We start from the raw sequence: 22,951 nt of genomic DNA on the forward strand, positions 1-22,951 counted from the left end.
AATTGTATTCTCGGAAAATAACATTATTAATTTTACCAATGACATATCTATATAGATATTATGCTGGTTTAAGATCAGGTAATTGTGTAATTTTGTAACTGTAATCCTGTGCAGTCCTTTGAGACATTTTTGTGATTAAGGGCTATATAAATAAATTTGACTTGACTTGACTTATGCAAATAAAACGTACCATTTTTTCACATTTTGTATGTTTTAGAATTTGGGTATCCCTTAAACTGACGAGGTCTTCGGGACACACCACTTCCTATGGTGTGTCTTGGGAAAGTACATCCTGGGTGTGCCCATCAATCTCCTCATTTTGGAACTTTAACTGTGAGTGCCCGTTTGTGTGCATGTTTGACTGTTTTCTATGCACATGTAGTAAATTCAAACATGGAATGGATACATACATGCGAGCGAGCAGGTGAGAAAGCAGCAGGCCTAACAAAACATGCAACGGGGGGCGCCAGTGAGCAATGCCAAAATCGTTATCTGACTGACTGGCAACGGCTGCAAACTTGGCGTCGTTTTAAAGTGGGAGTTCAGCGTGGTGCCACCCAGCTACCAGGGTCAGTGGCCGGTCAGCTGACTAGGACAGAGAGAAAGTCAGTGTGTGCGTTGGGGGAGGCAGTAGGAGAGTCGGCCTGGGGACGGTTGTTGGAGTGACAATAGGACAGTGCACAAGCAACAAATTATGCAAGGGAAATTATGCTTGAAAAGCATGAGAAGGGCAGATGAATTAGGCTGTTGCCGACATCTCCAGCTAAGAAAAACGCTTTGCCAGTCAAATGGCTGCAACTGGGCATCACAAAAGGAAATTGACGGGTTGCTAGCGTCTTCATGGAAAGGCCGTTGGTTAAACGTAGATCAGTGTTCATTAGAATTTTGTGTTGTCTCATTCTGAGAAAAAGCTTTTCCAAAGGGAATCCTTTAAGTCAACCCAAAGCCGGAAGGGAAAGAAAGATGAAGAGCGTGTGGGGCCACACAGCTGTACGACGTATAATTATCGGCTTTGTCAGACAACATCTGTTATGTCAGCATTCCAGGACCGTGAGCAGAGCGCCGGCGCATCCGCATCCTTACGTTTCACTCGTGACCTTCCACCATAAGGTCAAAAATGCTGACTTTGGACTTGAACTCAGAGTTGTCTGGACCATTTCAGGGCCCAAACGTGTTAGGTTTAAGAGAGTGTCAATGATCCGAGCAATCATCAAACAAAGGGCTGCAGACAATGATATCTTCTTTGTCTGTCCTCAAGGATAGGTTATCATCAGTCAGATGAGACATAAGCTGCATGTTTACACTGACGTTCAGACTGTCATCATAGTGATGAAATATACCAGTAGCACTTGCCAAGAGAGGTGCTAAACATTGCTCCACAAAATAAGATTTTGGAACGTATTTTGACAACTAAAGCATCTGATTACAAAAGGTTTTCTAATTTACATCCCATTATTTAAATGCATGTTTTTTTCAAAGAAGTCGAATGATATGGCTCAAAATTAAAATCTCAATCCAATCAGTCGGAATTATTACTGGTTTACCATTTCAAACAATAAACCTTGCCCAACACATTTATGAAAAAAAGTTTCATCAATTAAAAAAAAAAAGAATTTGTTTTCAAGCAAATTTAGCCTTCAAAAGGTTGTGCAAAAAAACTACTCATGCCTTGTGCCTAATATGCCACTAGTTAGTAACTATTGTTTCACAATCAACCCTTCCATCCATCCATTATTATCCTCAGTAGCGTCGCAGGGGGTGCTGGAGCCTATCCCAGCTATCTTCGGACAGTGGGCAGGGAACACCCTGAACTGGTGCCAGCCAGTCGCAGGGCACACAGGGACAGACAACTCAATTGCTCATTCACACTTGGGGACAATTTGGACCGGCCAATTCACCTGACATGCATGTTTTTGGAATGTGGGAGGAAACCGTAGTGCCCGGAGGAAACCCACGCAAGCACGGGGAGAACAAGCAAACTCCACACAGGAGGTTCGATCTCATGACCTCAGAACTGTGCCGCACACGCGCTAACCACTGCGCCGCCGTGCTGCCCACAATCAACCCCTATGTTGAATATATAAAATTCTTAAATTTATACCCTCAATTTTACAATCAGGCAAATTTTCAAATAAATCATAATTAATACAACTTTTCCTTCTTCACTGAACACTAACAGAAATTGTAAGCCCCCTTTGGGCTCCGTAGACCAAGTTTCAAATTCAATGCCCTTAAGGATGTTTCCTCTCAATAGGGGAAAAGCAGCGCTTGATGAGTGGATGCGGTTCAGACAAGGCTGCTGGGTCAGACATGGGACTCGAGGTGGCTGACAGACGAAGGGAGCTGACATCTCTAAGACTAACAAATAAAGCCCCGACACCAGGCCTGCGACTTGTCGGGACGCATTTGTCCCGGGAAGTTTGTCTGCTTGCCACATTCCAGCGAGCGGTTCAGGAGTTCACCTGATTCATGAACTCCGGCGGGGCGGATGGAAGCGCTCGCAGGTGTTTTTACTACTTCTGCACGAGTGCAGCGTGTGGGCGTGGTCGGGCTCTACCGCTCCAGCCAGAAGACCCGAGGCGGGCGCGTGAGCCGCCATGATGCGTCTCGCCCGTCTTTCCTCCGGGGCGGGCGAGCACCTGCTTTGGCCTGGGGGCTCACACGTGCTCCTTCCCACGCCCACAATATCTGCACTCGAATCTGGGTCAAAGTCAGATAGATCGGCAGCAGGTGGAGGTAGCGCAACACAAAAGCATTACGCACTTAGCAAAACAAAAGGTACAAGTGAAGTAAAACAAAAGGGGCTGATAGCGCAAGTAATGATAGGTTAGAAGAAGTTGAAAGTCAAGCCACATGTAGTGATAAGGTCAAGGGCAAATACAAAGAAAGTCAACAGCTCCTAACTGTCAAATCTTTCAGATGAGTAGGATAATGTCAGAGCTGACAGTCGGGCAACTTGTAAAGAAATTTAATCGTATCATCAAATGATTCATGTGCATCCTAAATTTTTGGGCACTTCACCAGCAGCTTAGCGGCAGATATATTGCAGGTGTTACCCAATTGCGCAATTGTGCTCACACCTCAACGACGCATCTTTGGCAGGTTATCCGAGTCCAAAGGATTTTGTCATGTGATGACTTTGATTGAGGGGGGCAACTAAAACAAAAGTGGAATCAGAATTATTAAAATTGCAGTCACAAAAAGTTAGCGAACTGGTATGTACCTACGAGTGGGTTTACATGTAGTAGTCAGATTGAGAAAAGAAACTGGACTATTGTGACCAATCTGAATAATCCACTAGTGAAAAAAGTTAACCCTGACTGTATAAACGGTGTTTGGGAATATCCTGATCGGAAAGGGAAGAGTATAAACATTTAACTTTTGACATTCAATAAAAGGTTTTAATATTCAGGTCACCACAATCAATGAAATACTGAAGCCGATTCCTTGTCTCACTAAAACTGTGCCTTGTTGAGGCATCTTATGTGTTGTGCTTGTAGGTTGCGTGCCAGAAGCATGGACCAACACTGCACAGAATGTGGAGACACAATGTTAGCCTTTTTCACCATAGTAAAATGAAAACATCACTGAAAAATAATCCATTTAATTTCTGTAATACAGGCGGAAAGGTATTTGCAGCACCAACTGAGAAAGAAAAAGAGTGGATGAAAAAAACATTGAGCATGTGCGTAAGTCACTGGATGAGCCAAATAGGTTTACATGAAAGTGAAATCAGACTATGAACCCAACCTTTTCGAACGGAAATTAGCACTCTGAATAAGAGTTTATTCAGATTATTGGGCATGTTTTCACAGTTTTTAAAAAACAAAATAGTCGAAATATTCAGATTTTAATGAGTGTATTGTATTCCCTGCATGTAAACATACTTGTTGTAGTTGCTTTTGAAAATTGTACAGAACATTTTCCACACCCAGAGGAGCTTCTAATGATCCTAATATGAAAAGCATCACCTTGTAAACACCAGGATGCAGCAGCACACGTTTGTACAAGACCAAGTGCTACCAGTGCACTCGATTTACTGCAATGCAACACGGTTCTCTACAAGATTAAAATATCCAATTATAGAAAAATTATTTCTCATATAGATGAAAACATATTTGCCTATGTACAGTGTAAGTAATTTGAAATCAAATTTTGTTTTGCCTTCCCAACAGATTGTTAGGCTTTACACTAAACACTTATAACCGATGTTCCCTCTAATTTTCCACGGGTCTGAGCGTTCACACAAAGTCGGTGAGCAACGCTTGAAACAACAGTGAGCAACCATAATCCCAAGTGTGGCAAGATAAATAATTATCAAACATGTCGAAAACTTGACATCAAGTTACATTTTGCTGAGTTTTTGGCAATACAAATTTATTTTTCTCTTTTGAATGAATTGACTCATGTACTATTGCAAAGGTTGTACGGCCTACAAACGTCGTTTGTTCTTACAATTCTTTCACAAGATATCCATTTCTTTTTTTTTCCTAATATATTTTGTCGCATAATATTAACATTTTTGGGGGCTCATTCAGTCGGTTGCAAGATACAGAACTGTACTTAGTCACATTTTTAGTGGAAGTACAATGTTGGCAACAAGATTCACTTGATACAATTGGAAATGATTTGAATGCAACACAAACTTTTTTTTCTTTTTTCCGTGTTTTTTTCTACTTTTTAAAAAATTCCTTTAAAAAAAGTCTCATTGTGTTTATTTTTTCTGAGCCGTTACTTTTTTCTTTTTGTTCTCCATTTACTTTTTTCCTACGTTTCTTTCTTTTCTGGCTTTTTTCTTAATTTTTCCTTCTTTTTTTCTCTTCCTTTTGTTTCTTTTTTTCCCAGCTTTTCACAACTTTTTCATTTAGTATTTTTTTCTTTTTTGATCTATTCCCCCCTTCTTTTAAGTCATTTTGTGCATAATTTTACATAATATTTGGTCATGTTGGGATTAAAGAAACAAAAACAACCTGAAGAGCAGTTTAGGACCCGAAAGAGCCGGTTCCTTTTAGTGAGCCGAGCCGAAGAAGCTGGTTCTCGACATGTTCCAGAGACAGTTTACACACATCTTAAAGGAATCTCAGCTTTGTATTTCTTACTTTTACTTTGTTTCTTTTTCTTCTCTCTTTTTGCCATTATCTTATTTTTTATTTTTCGATTGTTTTTTTTTAGCTTTATTTGTCTCCCAAAAGTAGTTTTGCGCATAATGTTACACAACAACTTTTAATATATGGTTATAAGGGGCAGCACGGCTGCGCAGTGGTTAGCGCATGTGCGGCACAGTTCATGTCTTGGGAACCTCCTGCGTGGGTTCAAATCCAGCTCCAGACTTCCTGTGCGGAGTTTGTATGTTCTCCCCGTGCTTGCGTGGGTACTCCGGTTTCCTCCCACATTTCAAAATAACATGCATTTCAGGTGAATTGGCCAGTCCAAATTGTCCCTAGGTGTGAGTTTTCTGTCCCCGTGTGCCCTGTGATTGGCTGGCAACCAGTTCAGGGTGTCCCCTGCCCACTGCCTGATGATTGCTGGGATGGGCTCCAGCACCCCCGCGACCCTACTGAGGATAAACGGTGTAGCTGATGAGATGAGATATGGTTATAAGCAACAAAACCAATCTGAAGAGGCTTTTGGGAGCCTAAATAGCTGGTTCTTTTTAGTGAGCTGAGCCAAATTCCCATCACTACAAGCTTATGAGTAACTGCTAAATTCTGCAAACATGTAGCACAACGCACAACTGGGCACACACAGAGGACAGGCAAAAAGTGCAAGAAGACTAAAATGAATGATAACAGTCCTTTTTCAACACATTTCTATTTTTTTCACTGGCTTTTCGGCTCCACCTAGCACCTTTCTGCCCTCCATCAAACCCAACTCATATCATTCGCGCGTCATTCGTTCCGCGTTCATTTTACTGCTACAGAAAGGAAGAATAATGGTGGGCCGAACCAACTTAAAATTTGGGACGGAAGAAATCCCCCATATGGTAAAATTAATTTCATCTGTTACATTGGGGTTGCGGTGAATGTGGCCAAAAAGCTGACTAGAGAATTAATGCACATGTTAGGTTAGATAGTGCAAGTAACATATACATGTTAAAATTATTTTTGTATGATATCCAGCCCAAACTCCACCTTGACATGAGCTAGCCCTTTAGAAAATCTCCCGTTCGTCCCGATTAGCCACTCCGGCATTGGTTACCCGCTTCAAATTATTTGGTAACTAAAGTCAACACCGAGAGCAAGCACCGATCCTCAGCCTGTAAATGAGCTTGAACACAGAATGGAACGCCTTCTTGGCACCCGCCGTAGGTCCCGCGGTCCAGTTCTCAAAGCGAAGCACAGCAGGGACGGGAATGGTTCTGGCGCCGTTCCTGTGTGTGGCTTATGTGGGACGGTGAAACCAGGGCCAATACAAACAGCAAGGGGTCACCAACTCTGTGTTTGTCTAGCAGGCAGATAGGGGACACAGCAGGGACACAGCAGGGACAAAGCTTCTGAATTGCAACAAACAGAGATGGGGACAGGTTTCAGATAGTCGGCTGCCGTTTGGTCAAAAAACAGCTTTAAGAAAACCAGCAACACCACTTTCGGTCTCCTCTTGATCACAGCAAAGTGTATTTTTGCCATCTCTCAAGCAAATTCAAAAGACACACACAATCATGACACACTTTTTGCTACAAAATCCAGGGTGGCATCCCATGGGGACAAAAACACTAGCGGATAGTTGCATCTTACACAGTTATTGGTAGCTATACATTTTAGGGTCTGCCCAATTCCAACTCTAATCGCACATATGAAATAAGCTGGTGGCTCCTGAGCCAAATGTGTCAGTTGCTAGCTGGATTTGGCGGCAAACGTCTGCCTTCAATCAGGCCTAACTGGAAGACTAAATGACCAAAGGATGATTCCAGCTTTTTCAAATTCATAGTAATCAGAAATAAGACAAAAAAAATACAAATTTCTCACAGAAATGCAGCTAAAAAAAATACTTTGCTGAAACTAGTCAAGTTAGCACGTTTGTTTGCCACAAATGGCTTTTCATTTAGTGACTCTTTGAGCAGCCTTTAACGAATTAAAGAGGAACTGGTAGAAAAAAAAACTTGTTTTCATATTACCTCAAACGTTCTGCTGGACGCTTCTGTTGAGAAAAAATCCATCATTGATGTATAATGCTGCAACTAGACAAATACAAACACGAATAGATAAATTAAGGCAAAAAATCGAAAATGAGGCAATTAAAACTAAATACCTGGTGTTATTTATGCAAAAATGTTTTTAGCACTTGTGTTGAAGTACAACTTTATACGTCCAGACAAAAGGAAAACACCTTGCTGCAGTTGTTTGGCTAGCGCTGTTACCTGAAATGTAACTTATTTCACCCTTTAAGCTTTTCCATGTAAAATGTGCAATATTACTTGTTATGGCTTAGTGTGCAAGAAACCCAACTGGTTTTAATCACCAATTTCATAAAATAAAATAAAAACACACAGAAGTGCAGGGGTAAATAGGGAGAATGTGGGCAGAATCTCTCCTTTTCACACACCTTACACGTATGACTACCTCCGCGATAAGCTTCAGGGGAGCATCATAGCGATTTGGCTCATTTGAGGCAGGTCAGATCCGTTGGAATCTTGAACGTGGAAAACTCGAGTTTGAGACTCCTGACTCTTGAACGCTGATGTCATCTGCTGGCAGACTTGGTATCTGCAACAAAAAAGCGCAAGTCAGCGGATAAGAGGCGTTGATTAAAATAGTTTTGGCCATCATAAAAATTAGAAAAAACTACTGCACTGCAGTTTGTAGGCATTGCAATAAGATTTGCAATAAAGAATAAACTGCAAATTGTTCAAGTTTTTTAATAGTATTATTGAGCAGTTTTTCCAGCCAATACCAAATACAGTATGCAGCCGATTAAATTCAAAGCAGACGCCTGTAATTTGCTAGCAAGGCTTTGAATCACTAAAATAATGCGATTATTTCAGGAAATGAGGTACTTCAAATCAATATTTTGGTATCAATTCATTTTTCCACATATGGCTGGGCGTTTCATACACAGTCCTCTAATAAATTTCATTTATGACTGCTAGTTTTGCGTACTTGAATTATTTGAAATATTGTTGTTGTTTTTTTAATACATAACATTTTCACCCTGAACAGCTTTATGCACTTCAGTTCTCTTAAATGTTTGGGAAATGCAGCAACTAAATTTGTCAAAAAGTACAACATAAATAACTTTTTTACCTTAGAGTTGTTGTCGGGGGAAGTCAACAATAACATTAAAAGTAATGGTTGCTGGAAGCGTTGTATTCTGGTACTGTTAGCTTCATTAAGCTAACGGTTCGTTCACATCAATTAGCCTTATGCAAGGTCCGGTGCACCTGCCGGACAAGCAGCGCGCCAGAGGTCTTTTTGACAAACTACGTCAAAATCACTTGGCATAGAAGTTATAATTTTGTGAGTGATAACTAGATCAAACCCACAAACTAGTCCTTGTTGGCGACAAGTTATCGCCAAGGATTACACCTGAGAACCGAACAGTCACGTTACCTTCGTTAAAGTGCAATGACCTTCAAAATAAGACCCTTATTTATTTATGTTTATTAAAATTCTGTACGTCCTCTGCTACTAATCCACCCCCGTAAAAACTTTTTAATAAGAGTTATCGCCCCATGTATTAGATATGTCCAGGGTTACTTTAACTTGATTACTTTCAATTACTTTTGGATTACTTCAATACCAAATATGCTAATAAAAGAAAAAATAAACTAAATATGAATAAAATTATGACTCACAACAGGTGGTAAGCTTTCTCTCCTGGCTTTGATCTCTTTGATCTCCGGCAAAACTAACATAAAATGCGACAGAAACAAAATGAAAATAAATCCAAACAGCTTGCCAACATCATTTCTGCCGTTCCATGTATTCCGTTACTCCCCAAACCTGCACAAAATTTAGTGATTTTATTCACATTTAATTTCTTTTGTCTTTTATTAGCATATTTGGTATTGGAGTAATCCAAAAATAATTGAAAGTAATCAAGTTAAAGCAACCCTACCCAACCCTGGATATGTCACACCCGTCCCGACTTTAAATTATCATAAAAATACAATTTGGTCACTTTAAGCATCTATATTTTGTATTCTTTCATGGTACATAATGATATAGCACTTGTTCCCGTTTGCACTACAGACTACAATGACATCTAGCGGTCAAATATAATCAGTTTTCCTTTAAAAATTTGAGTCATCAAAGTCATCACTTAATCCCAAATATTCGACACAGCAACAGCGTGTGTACAGCGGAGAAACGGAACGAGTGTGACACCGTTTGAATAAGGATTCAAGGAGCGAAAGTGGCAGGGGTGTATTGGCCAGAGCAAAATCCCCCTCCTCACAGGCTGCCTGCACGCATGTAAACGCGAGTTTAGATTGTGTCGCCAAAGTCAACAAGTGTCAGAACAAAACGAGCACAAACTCTCCCCATAAATAAACTAGCCCATTGATTTTGGTCATACTCATCTGTTCAGAGCTGGGTTCTTCTTTTGCCTCTTTATTCAACATGAGCCGGGTCAAGGTGAACGCTTAATGTACACAAGGGCGTTTTTGTTTTTGGTTTACTGTACTTTTGCAGGCCTGCATAGGTGAAAGCTCATCCATCATTGACCAACTGTTTACACTCAAAAAACGGTCAGGGGGATCCTGGAGTTCACTTGGGGTAGAGGGCAGGGGACACACTGGCCTGGTTGCCAACCAATAGCAAGTATTTGATGGTAGTTTTGACTGAAATGCACTTTGATTGACATATTTATCAGTGTAAAATAGTAAACATATGTGTTTCATAACACCAAATATTGAGTAGTAATAGCACGCATGTTTACTCCTGGTTCTAAATTTGTCGCTCTAAAAAAATACTTATTCACGTCCCTCTTTTTAAACAATGTATTTGCAATCACCAACTCATTTTCCACATATAACTCAATCAATTACTTCACATTTTCAACCGTTCCATCACCCACTCTAGAATTCAGGTCACCTAGTATTACCACTTTCCACCCTTCTTTCGCACTTTCCACACGTTTGGACAAATCCTTCCAGAACTCCTCTCTCTCCTCAGCACTTCTTTCTGAACCAGGTCCATATGCACTTACAAACATCCATACTTCTACACCCCACTTTAACCTCTCCCACATCAATCTGGAATATATCTCTTTCCACTAGTTTTTCCTTTGCTTTCTCACTCACAACCACAGCCACTCCTTCTCTAGCATGTCCACCCGTAACTCCAGACTTTCTACCACACATACCTCCAATCTGTAATTCACCCTTTCCTTTCATCTTTGTTTCACTCAAGGCTAACACATCGACCTTCCTTTTAGTCATCATCCTTCTGATCTCCTTTTTCTTCCACTCAGTTGCTTTACTTCCACATCCTCTCACATTTAATTACCCTATAACTAGGGTTTGCGAGACCTTTCGGTCTCCCGCCCCCTTTTTTTAGCCTTGCTGTCTCTTAGGGAGTAGAGATAGAGAGGAGAGGTTCCCCAGTCCCCTCGCTCCCTCCACTTTAGTTGCCTCTAAGGACATGGAGCGGACTACGGTGGGAGAATTCTCACACCTCTCAGGGGGAGAGGGCCTCTCACCACAGGACAAAATGGTTCAAAAATGTGTGTGTGTGTTTTTTCCCCTTTTTTTTTTTCTTTTTTTTTGTATGCGTTTGTCTTGCTGTCGGTCAGCCCTCTTGAGGGATATGACAAGGGTAGGTAGGTAGGTAGGTAGGTGGGTAGGTACAAAAGTATTGCAGAAATATATTAATTAATAATGGAGCCGGGTGGAAATGGTTTAACAATGAGAAGTAGTGAAAGCTAAAATGTCTGGAAAAAAAGGACTTACAACAACAAATTGAAGTAAAATGTGCTCAGGAAAAACAACTTCAAACAGAAGCTGTTGGTGCCCTTGTAGGTCAGGGGTCTCCAACCTTTTTGAAGCTGGGGCTACTTTTTGCTAATAATTAGCTTAAATGGCACGCAGTTTGATGTACATATCCAAAATAACAACTTATCATGTTATAATTTTCTTGTTTCTATGTTATTACGAGGTAATTGTTGATAGTAGGGTCAAATAAATTCAGTCTACCACAAAAAAAAAAACATTTTAATATAAAATCACAATGACCCAACACGGGTGAGCTATTTTTATAAACAGTCCGCGGGTACCTTAGCTGTCCTTAGGGGGCATCGCATTCGAGACCCATGTTCTAGATCAACAATGGAGAGCCTACTGCCATACAGCATCATGACGTGGTATACAGTACTGAGAGTGTGGCAGCGGACAGGAGAACCTTACAGAAAGTCATCAACACAGCCCAGGAAATCATCGGGTGCTCTCAGTCCAATCTGAAGGACATAGCCAACAACATTATCAAGGACTCCTCTCATCCTGACCACCACCTCTTTGACCTGCTGCCCTCTGGCAGAATCTACAAATAATTTAAAGCAAGGACTAACGGGCTCAGAGATTCTTTTCGCTTCTCTTCTCAGCACCATCACATCGTTAAGACAGCAAGAAGAGAAAACATCTTGTCTATGAATAGAAAATGTATATGTTCACATTTAATTTCTTTACCGTTGTTTTTGCACAATGTTACTACTAGATGTCATTGTCATGTCATTTTTGACTCTTACAACTTACTCTGGTCTAAAAGCACTACCGTGTAAATATTCTAACTATATATATATATATATATATATATATATATTAAAAGATTTTATTGAGTCAAGTCATGTTTATTTGTGACACCCTTAATCACAAGGAGTCTCAAAGGGCTGCACAGACCACCGATAATTGCAAACCAAAGAGTATTATAACACCATCCCCTGATCTAAAACCTACGCGAGGGCAAGGAAAAACTTTAAAACCTCAGCATGAGGAAAATAAAGAAACCTTGAGAAGGGACCGCACACGAGGTAATTCCCCTTCCAGGACGACCAGGCTGCAATGGATGTTGCATTAACGAACAATAAAAACACAAATAAAGCATAAAATAATGGAACTATAATATAGAATAGAAAATGAAATAAAAAGGATGACCAGGTTTCAATGAATGTAGCAGTAACAAACAAAACACAGACATTGTCATCCTTAAATTTAGGTCATTCATAAACTATAGAATTGAGATCAAATCTCAGGGGGCAGAGCATTTCACAGCACAGGGGCCAGCATTTTCAGAGCTAAGGCTCCGGACCGGAAACTTGGGAGAAAATTAGATCTGAAAGATATGAGGCAGCAAGTCCATGCATGATTTTATATGAGACCACCAGAACCTTAAAATCACATCTTAAGCTGATAAGGAGCCAATTCAGGTTAGCTAAAATCGAGGGAATGTGATCAAACTTTCTCGTCTTAGTTAAAAGCTTAACTGAAGCATTTTGTACCAGCCGCAGGCTCTTGATTTTGGACTTTGGGAGACCGGTATGTAGTAAATTACAGTAATCGAGACGTGGGGTAACAAACGCATAAATTATAATCTCCACCTCCGACTGAGACAGCATAGGGCGAATTTTAGCAATGTTGATTCTTAACGAGTGTTTGGAAGGACAGATTGGGGTCAAATGTGACACTCTGGGTGATACTACATTTGTCAGTGTTCAGAAAAGTTTTTGAGAATAAGTCACGGCATTTAGATGGACCAATAATTCACATTTCGGTCTAATATTATGAAGTGCCAAGTCTTAACTCCTTGTAAACATTGTTTACTACGTAGTTATCAATTACAATGAAGGTGTATTCTAACTAGATTTAATGCATTTGACTTTGAATTGTATTGGCACAATTAAATCATTTTTATGATTAATTAAATCATGCTAAATCAAATAGCGGTACGCGGGCCACAACAAGAACTCGGCATCTTTCCCAACATCTGTCAAAAGCGGAGTCGAGTCGGACAGGAGAGAAGCGGCTGTCGATGCAGTAAATAATTTGTGACGCCAGGGGGCCACATGATTCCGTATTTTGGTGCGACGTGTTCCGTGCTGAAAGAGTTCATTGTCGACTTTAGAAAATTTGAAGACATTGTGCGGTGCTAGGATTAAAATGGAATAAACTTTTTCAAGGCAGTGGATTGTTTCCGACGATGCGTTGTTCACTATTTTTGTTTGATTTAGGGTTTTTATCATATCACATTATCCTTTAATAAAGAAAAGAGAGGTTACAGGACGCTATAATTTTGGGGGATGTTAGGGTTAAATTTAGGGGTTACGCCCATGAGCAGAAATATGAACGGTTCACCGCTTCCACAGGTTGGTGAACACATTTTCTACTTCTTTTATTCAGTAGCCATTTCTAAGCAGTTTAAAGGGGTAGACAGTTAATGCCCTGACGGGTGGTGTTATATTTACCTGTAGAGGGCGCCAGTTATCTTCTCCACGGTGTCTCCAATACAGAAAGCCACCTGGGCGCCATCTTTCCGTGCAGTTGGCTGAAGACACACCCCCAAAGCCAACCCAGTCACCCATTGGCCAGTTGTGTCTGCTGCACTGTCGCAATTGGTCGCCGTAGGTAGCGTGAAATGCTACAAAGCCAGACGAGCGAAATCCGGTCACGTCGACACCGGCGAGGAAGTAGAGGAGGCTGAGGAGAAGGAGGAGGACGAAGGACAACGAAATCTTGGAAATGTTCTAGAAAAACCTGACACTTCTTTTGGGGCGCTGTGATCCAAGCCTTTGTTTCCCATGAGTGCTGCCAGGTGAGATTCATTTTGACAACTTGCATAAAGTTCAGCTGGCGTCGCTTCCGCACGGAAGTTCAGTCGACTCCGTTGCCCATTCCCAATTTGCGTCAAGTCGCTTCAATTAGGTGAAGAAGGAAGTTTCAAGAACTCCGAGTGTCATGTCGACTGCCGTCTAGTAAGACTTTGGGATCCTGACCATGAACTCGACAATTAAAAAGCCACTCTGGACTAAATAAACCCTTTCAGTTTCGAGTAGCGCACGCACCCGAAAGGCGACTGTGTTGTACCCACGCCGTACCCCCTACGCTACCTTTTACTCGTTAGACTACCGCTTTTCTCGCCTCTTAAAGGGACAGTGTGTATGATTATTATTTCGGGCCTCGCAGTGTTAAAAAAATAAACTACAAAGATTTAAATAGTAAACCAAAATCAATTTACTTTTCGGTCAAAGCACGTTTTTATATTCCCGTAAATTGAGAAATTTCACGTAAGATGATGGTAAAACTTTTTCACCCCCATATTCCATTTATTTCTTTTTTGTCTTCATTATTTTCCCTATTATCTATTTTCATTCTTTTTCCCCCGTTGTTTTTTCCCTTTTGTTATTTCCATTTTTTATTTGCAAAATTCTGGGAAAAAAACAAACAATTGTGTGGTTTGGTCACTGAGTCGCCATAATTAGTATTTTTTTATTCATTTCTACTGTGATATCTAAGGGTCAAATATTACACACTGTACGTTTGAAAAGCCTACCAGCCAATAAAAAAAATCTGCTTATTCAAACTAAAATAACAAATTACTACTGCTTTTAGGCTAGTACTTAAGTCTGTGGCTGCATTATTTTAAAGCAAGACTCAGTCTGTACGTGAATGAACGGCTCCAACGATCGCCATAGCTTTCCGTTTCGGTAAAACTTTACCATTTCCTGTTTGGAACCTGCACTTGATTATTATTACTTTTTTTTGTTCTTCAACAGCTCGTGTTTTGCAAATAAAACTGAGTGTGTGCTAAAATCTACCCAGTTTTAATGTGAAAGGTTGCCATGTATGTGACATTTTTGATAAAAGCCTAAATCTGAAGGAACCGCATAGAAATTTAAACTTTTTACTCGCTGCTGCCATCTCCTGGCTTGTGTAATCATTGCGCACCATGTGTTATCATGATGCGTGTGCTAGTACGTGCATTTCTTGAAAGCGCTAGAATCAACTTTTTTTTTTTTTTTTTTTTTTTTTTTTTTTTTTTAAAATCTTTCTTGAGGTTTAGGTTAACGTTTGAACTCTTCCTGTTGCATGGCCTTTTCTTACTTTCACCATTTTCATGTTACATCAACAAATGGATACCAAAATAAAAACAATCATGGCATCACTCTCCAGCACTCCCCCTACCTAATATGTTCCACTCTGAAAAGCGTTGCTACAAGTAAGATAAAAGCAGATCGGCGCAGTGGAAAATAAAGCATCACGGGACTTAGTTTTTAAAACAGATTAGAGAAAACATTTAAATTTTTACTTTTTTAAGGACCCCTTAAATGATGCCCCCCAATTTTAAGAATTGGTTCCCCGGTTTTTAAACTGAGATACTGTCTTCAACTTGTATTCAATGGTGAAAGCTGTAGTGTCTATCAGAGTAATGGGCAAACTGTTAGAGTGGCAGCTGCATTGGGTTAAAAATTGACACAAGGGCCGGGAGAAAATTAAATATTGATTTTATTTTATTTTCGTATCTACTGATCGTATGTACTCTCTAATCCGATACCTCTGCATTTTTTGAGGAAAAAAAGATGTCAGCTTATCCAATTCTTTACATAAATTGATGCCATTTCCAGATAACAAATCTTTTTTTCTTTTTTGCACATTCCATTCTGGAAGAAAAACTGAGATAATTAATTTAAGAAAATGGCAGTGACGATGTTTATATGAATAAAAGAAACGTGTAGACATTAAGTAACATGTTTATTTTGTCAAGCCACGTTTAATTGTATAGCCCTTAATCACAAGGGCTCCACAGACCAAAGATTATTGCAAACTACAGACTATCTTGACACCATCCCCTGATCTAAAACCTACATGAGGGCAAGGAAAAACTCAAAATCCTCAACATAAGGAAAATGAAGAAACTTTGAAGGGACCCCATGTGCTGCAATGGATGTTGCATTAGTAAACAATAAAAATAAAAGTAAAGTATAATATGAAAAAAAATAAAAAGGATGTAACATTAACAAATAATACACAGACATTGCCAATATGAAATATAGGTCCTTCATAAGCTATAGAATAGAAATTAAGCAAATTGATTTGAAATTGCTCAGAATGAAAGCAAAGTACTAAATCTCGACCCTTTTTTAAAAGCACCTAGTTCAATCGAAAACTCAATCGAATTGGGTCAACACAGAATTATTTTTTGTCATTAAATATCTTGAACAATAAATGCATGATAGAAATGGCAAGTAAAGATAATGTAGTCAGCTAGTACAAAAAAATCTCATTTCGTAAATAAAAATATTGATGCGAATACCAGGCAAAAATAAATAAACTATCATACTGATGTTAATTATTATTAAAAAAAAAAATTGGTCAAGCAATGTATTTCCTTTACACCGTGGAATACCTACTTAGATTGGCGCCATTTTTGTCCGGCATCTTGCTGTGTACCACTGGCCCTTGCTTGTACCAGACAAGAGTGCCATCTAGTAGTCAAATATTGGGGACCAGTGGAACCAAATCAACAGATTTTCCCCAGCAATATATTTTCTTAATTTTTTAACCATTTTATACATATTATAATTATATGTTTACTTTTTCAAATGAAGAATTATTTTGCTTATCAGTTCAATCTGCCACCACAGTATATCTCATTGTCCTTTATAAAAAAAGCAATGTGCACGTTTGAAAAAGTCTGAGTTTAGAAAAATTTCAAAGTGAGTGCACGTTCCCTTGACTCTGAATCAGCCCATTAGAGGAAGGTGACCGAGTTGAAGATGACCTCAACTGACTTGACACATTCAGTCCAGATAACGTGTTGCGGAGTGCGCGTGAAATTTCACAAGTTTGTCTCTAACCTCTGTCTGTGTGTCCCACCTGCAGCTTTCTGCGGTCGTTCAGTCCGTCCGCCATGCCCGGCCCGGTCGTGCCCATGGACATGGCCATGCGATTCTATGTCAGCCACTCGCCTCCTCCTCTGCGGGGCTTCCTCAGCTCCTACGAGACTCCGCTGCAGCAGGCCAAGAGCCAAAGAGCCCGACGGGACCAGGCGGCCGCAGCTGCAGCCGCACTAAGGTCCTGCCTCAGCAACCAGCAGCGTACCACGCACGAGTGCTGGAGCGGCAAGGCAGAGAAGAAGAAAGTAGTGTTCGCCGACTCCAAGGGAATGTCGCTGACCGCCGTGCGAGTCTTCTCCAAAAATGAGGAAGAACGTGGTGCCGAAGAGCTCCAGTTTGACATGAGTGACCTGGAAAACGCTGCGATGGACCTGAAAATAAGCTCAACGTGCAGTCTGGCTCTGGACTTCAAGCAGCCTTCGGCCGACTACCTGGATTTCCGAAACCGTTTGATCCGTGACTCTGTCTGCTTGGAGAACTGCTCCCTCCAGGAGCGCTCTCTGACCGGCACGATTAAGGTGCGCAACGTGGGCTTCGAGAAGCGCGTGCACTTACGGGCCACGTTTGACTCGTGGGCCAGCTTCTCTGACGTGGAATGCACCTTCATGAACAACGTCTATGGCGGCCACGATACCGACACCTTTGCTTTTGTTCTTGATCTGCCCGGCGACATTCTGCCGCAAAACCGGATGGAGTTCTGCATCTGCTTCCAGGTCCCTGACCGGACCTTCTGGGACAACAATGAGGGCAAGAACTATGCGCTCAAGCACGTGGACTGGGCTGGCGCTTCATCCCCACCTGGCGAGCGCAAGATGTTGAGCGGTGTTAAAGTTCTGGAGGTGGACATCGACCAGTTGGGAAGCCCGCGCCTGTGTAGCGGCTTCTTCCCAGGCTGGCAAAGCTGGAATAACGTGGACACCACAGTGCCCTACTGGTGAGCGGCCAACCACCGGACGCTAGCTACGTCCTTCATATTGAAGGGAAGCTGACATTTTGAATGACCTTTTAACTTCTGCACCTTGGACATGCTGATACCTTCAGAGAGCGACTGCACCTTATTGCTTGACACGCTTTGGTACTTTCGCCATATCCTTGTGATTTTGCACAGTTTGCGTGTGAGTGAGTATGGCTGCCAATCAAATTATATTTTCTTTTTGGCAAAGATTGTTTTGAAATAAAAGTTTATATTTGTTCGAATCTCTTCTTTTTTTACTGTTGGTTGCTAGAGAAGAAATGTTTAAATATGAAATGGACCTGTGTCTTATTTGTGTATTATGATCCTCCCGCAAGCGCTCAACTTGCAAAGATGGCACGCATTCTGGCCAAGGGCGGTGCATGGAAGTTCCAATGTGGTGATGTGACTGGTCGGTCCATCTTGGACTCATCATCCAGATCCAGGAGAGTCTCCGGAAGGATTTTGGCTTCACACGCAGGCCAGCATCCTTGTCGCATGCTGAATGCAGTCAAGCCCAAAAGCACGCAAGACGTACAAGCAAACGCATTAACCGCCCCTCCGAATAAAGTATGCCAGTCTTCCCTACATAAACAAGTGTACCTCTTTAAAGTCGTGTTTATTTGTGACGCCCCTAATCACAAGGAGTCCCATAGGGCTGCACAGACTATTGCAAACTACAGACTATTATTACACCCTCCCCTGATCTAAAACCTACATGAGGGCAAGGAAAAACTCAAAAACCTCAACATGAGGAAAATGAAGAAATCTTGAGAAAGGACCGCACATGAGGTAATCCCCTTTCCAGGATGACCAGGCTGCAATAACAAATTATACACAGATTATGTCAACATAAATAAAGGCCATTCATAAGTTATAGACAGGGTTGGGTGGGGTTACTTTAACTGGATTACTTTCAATTACTTTTGGATTACTCCAATACCAAATATGCTAATAAAAGACAAAAACTAAATATGAATAAAATTACTAAATTTTGTGCAGGCTTGGGGAGTAACGGAACACATGGAAAGGCAAAAAATGATGTTGGCAAGCTGTTTGGATTTATTTTCATTTTGTTTCTGTCGCATTTTATGTTAGTTTTGCCGGAGATCAAAGAGATCAAAGCCAGGAGAGAAAGCTTACCACGTGTTGTGAGTCATAATTTTTATTCATATTTAGTTTATTTTGTCTCTTATTAGCATATTTGGTATTGGAGTAATCCAAAAGTAATTGAGAGTAATCCAGTTAAAGTAACCCTACCCAACCCTGGTTATAGAATACACTGGTGTTAAGTGTTTCATACACACAAAGAAACTGCATACCTGTCAACTTATATGCAATGCCCATATTTTATATGCTTTTTGATCATTTCAAATTGTAAATGCCGTACAACAATTTTATTGGACAAGAATTTTATTTTTTATGATCAACTGAAGGCGTTAATAGATCTCGTCTTACTTGGATCATCACAGTCATAGGTAGCAGATAACACAATCATTGTAGACTGCTAATATTATCATGGTATTCAACATGGGCTGTCTTGCGGCAAGTAAATTGGAACAATGTTGTGTGCGTAAGGCTTATTGTTGCATCATGTTGCAAATTGCCATCATTCATAAAGGGAGCAGTTGGTTCACAGGTATGTTCATGTAGGTGACAAATACATGTTACTTTCACACATCAGAATGTGACATTACTACCTGCCTGATATTTAGTAATGAGATGCTCCCACACCTTAAAACACATTAAATAGAGGCGAAAATAATCAAGTTCCAGTTCAAGACTCAAGTCCAAAGAGCCTCTTGACATAATTCCAAAAATATCTTTTAGGGAACACATCAGAGCATGTCATGTCAACAAACAGACATCCAAAGTTCATGATGTGTAAGAACATACATGTTTCACGTTGACACATGTGTCATGTTTTAGGACGACACGTGTGAAATAATTCACGTGTGCCTGCAACGGCCGTTTCAGAGGTAATGGAGTCTCTAAATGATAACATGTCAAAGACCTCCTGTCCTGAGGTCACACCACTGCGCGTGGGCCACTCGGGGACATGCCGGAGAAGGGAAACGATAGCTTCAACTCGCTTGTTAAAGTGTGTGCGTGTGTTCTCCGCACGTGATCGTCTCAGATAACAACTTGGGTGAGTTTTATTGAGCCTGAGGCCACAGTTTCTCCCGGCAGGGGTTCTGCACTTCTTTCTGATACAGTGATAACCTGCCGTGCTTCAATTGTTTTTGGTAGAGGAACAGGCCTCCAGTCTCCAAATATAAACAACCATATTGGATGGATCAAACATAAGCGGTTTGATGTTGTCAAGGGTCACTAGTTTTTTTGGCTATTCTAATGAAAGTGGAAGGTGCGTTTTTTGTGACTGGAACTGTATTTTTTTCTGGAAGGCAGTGGTAGAACCATACTGCAGGTAATAAAGCCCGACCGAGCCCAAACCCAGCCAATTATCTTAATTTGAAGGACAGAGCCTGAAGCAAACGTGAATTTTCATATCTTATATATGGTAAATGGTCTGCATTTATATAGCGCTTTTCAAGTCAATGTGCTTCACACTTACCCATTCACACACACACTCACACACCAATAGCGGCCATGCAGCCATGCAAGGCGGCAGCCTGCTTATTGGGGGCATTAGGGATTCAGTGTCTTGCCCAAGGACACTTCGACATATAACACGGAGGAGCCGGGAATCGAATCTGTAATCTTATTTGTGAGGACCCAGCAGGAGTAGTGGTGATTTTGGCTGACTGAACCACCCCCCACCCCCCTGTAGAGCGCCCCCTTCTCTGGGTTCGACGATGCAGCCCCCAGGGCGCAGCCAAGCACGCGTATGTGTGTGCCAACACGGGCTGAGCTGTGCGAGGGGGACAGAATCCAGCACGCTGATGCTTCACAAAGAAAAAAAAAACAAAGACAAATGACGGGTGGATATTTCTTAAAAAAAAAATAAAATAATAAATTCACGCGTCAGATCTTATCTATGGTGTAATGCGGTCCCTGGCGCGCACCATAAAGCCTAGTTGAAAAAAAGGTGTACTGATTCTCAGTTGAAAGAAAGAAAGCCCCAAGTGTCCCTGAAAACCTTATTCGGTGAGTGGAGGACAGAGCGAAGCCCTGACATAATCCAATACGACCCCAGGGTATCGCACGACCCGGGCACGCTACAACGCTTTGCTAACGATAGTACGCTGTTCGCTGGCTAAGGGGTCTCAGAAATCGCCGTATTTGAACCCTGACCCCTAGAGGTCACGGTTTTCTCTTGCGCGTACGTTCCGAGTGTTTTGTGTTTTTGAAAAAGAAACGCGTTAGGTATGGAGTGAGATGGATGTAAATAATGTGTTTCCAGGAAAAGAACATTCGTACCCTTAAATCTATTTGTCTTTAAAATGTTCCTTAAAAATGTTCTTTAAAATGTATATTTTACAAGTCACACAGACTGATGGTAAATGGAAAACACGATTGTTTTAATTAATTGGATTATCGCCTGCATGTTAAGAAAGAGGCGGCAGTGGTTAGCACGTCTGCGGTCCAGTTCTGAGGTTATGGGATCGAATCCAGCCTCCAGCCTTCCTTTGTGGAGTTTGCATGTTCTCCCTGTGCTTGTGCGGGTTTCCTCCGGGCACTCCGGTTTCCTACCACATTCCAAAAACATGCATGTCAGGTTAATTGGCCAGTTCAAATTGGCCCTGAGTGTGAATGAGGGAAGGTGTTGTATGTCTCTGTGGTCCCTGCGACTGGCTGGCAACCAGTTCAGGGTGTTCCCTGCCCACTGCCCCAAGATGACTGGGATGGGCTCCAGCACTCCCACAACCCTACTGAAGATAAGGGATGCAGATAATGGATGTATAGATAGACGTTAAGAGAGAGTGTGCTCAATGTGCAAAGAACGTTAGCTTATTTAGCCGAGCCAACACCAAAAAGGTTGTCACCCCAATCTGAAGGTGCTCATGACTGGCCTCTCGACCAGTCAGTGCACCTACCACCTACCAGATGCATTACATTTTGCTTTGCCCTAAAATACCAACATACGTGTTTATTGCTATGCCTGCAAATTGCCCACTTTGTTGGCACGCTGCCTTAGAAGAGACAGATGCATACAGGTGATAAGATGAGGGAAAGTTCACTTCTTTATTGCCACTTGTTATTTTTATCAAGTGGGTCAACTTGACTGAGATAAAAGTTCAGTCAGAAAATGCCAAGGTCTCATAAAAAACCCAAACTTTTATCATAATGATTCCTTATGGGCAACCAGTCTCAGTTTTACGAGGTCCTTTGAAGTCTTCAAGAGTCAAAATGTATGGCTGAAGTGATGAGTTTCGACGCACAAAGTTTTTAAAGTCTTTCAAATTTGTTGTTGCTGATTACCATATATTTGGACTATAAGGCGCACCCGAAAACCACAAATTGAGCAGAAAGTTGAAAGAATGCCATATGTTCCATCACGAGTTATATGCAGACAAATGGGAAATGGCTTACCATATTTGTGCTTGCGTTACCAATCATCCATCCATTATCTGCACGGCCTATCCTCAGTAGGGACGCGGGGGTGCAGGAGCCCATCCCAGCTATCTCCGGGCAGCGGGCTGGAGAAACCCTGAACTGGTTGCCAGCCAGTCGCAGGGCACACAGAGACAACTCACTCGCTCATTCACACCTTGGGACAATTAGGATCGGCCAATCAACCTGACATGCATTTTTTGGGAATGTGGGAGGAAACCCACACAAGCACGGGGAAAGCATGCAAACTCTGCACAGGAGGATTCAATTCCATGACCCCAGAACTGTGCCGCCGCTGCGTTAACCACTCATCCGCCATGCCGCTGCATGCATTAACATATTTGCTTATTCGATTGCTGCTCAGGCTGCCAGGGATATGGGTAGTTGTTAGCAATTGCGTAATATTGGCTGCATTTTTAAACCATCAGAGCAGGGGTGTCAAACTCATTTTAGCCAGGGGCCATGTGCTAGGGAAAAAAAAATCTCACGGGGCAGAAAGAGGGAGAGAGATAGACAAGGGGAGAAAAGAGAGAGAGAGAGAGACTAAGAGAGAGAGCAGTTAAAAAGGAGAGAGAACAAGGGAGCCAGAGTAAGAGAGAGAAAGGTAATAGACAGTAAAAATAAAAAAAGAGTGAGAAAAATATAGCACAATAGCGAGAGAGG

General features: G+C 41.4%; 1 protein-coding gene and 1 long non-coding RNA gene across 3 annotated transcripts; one reads left to right on the top strand and one right to left on the bottom strand.

Moving 5' to 3' along the window:
* Positions 1-5,702: 5,702 nt before the first annotated feature.
* On the bottom strand, positions 5,703-14,117 carry LOC148353954 (uncharacterized). 2 transcript variants are annotated; one of them, XR_015852529.1, is made up of 4 exons: positions 13,393-14,117; positions 7,543-7,703; positions 7,115-7,177; positions 5,703-6,493 (listed from the first exon to the last, which is right to left on the bottom strand). It is a non-coding gene; the product is annotated as an uncharacterized LOC148353954 (long non-coding RNA). The 2 variants fall into 2 exon arrangements; XR_015852530.1 differs by lacking the exon at positions 13,393-14,117 and adding an exon at positions 8,241-8,531.
* Positions 13,568-18,018, top strand: LOC148353955 (protein phosphatase 1 regulatory subunit 3C-B-like). The gene is made up of 2 exons (XM_088351716.1): positions 13,568-13,739; positions 16,808-18,018. The coding sequence occupies exons 1-2, from the start codon at positions 13,726-13,728 to the stop codon at positions 17,757-17,759; spliced, it is 966 nt and encodes a 321-aa protein (XP_088207842.1). The 5' UTR covers positions 13,568-13,725; the 3' UTR covers positions 17,760-18,018.
* Positions 18,019-22,951: the final 4,933 nt, after the last annotated feature.

The sequence above is a fragment of the Urocampus carinirostris genome, chromosome 13 (genome assembly GCF_059441175.1).
Source record: "Urocampus carinirostris isolate Australia breed hairy pipefish chromosome 13, RoL_Ucar_1.0, whole genome shotgun sequence".
NCBI lineage: Eukaryota > Metazoa > Chordata > Actinopteri > Syngnathiformes > Syngnathidae > Urocampus > Urocampus carinirostris.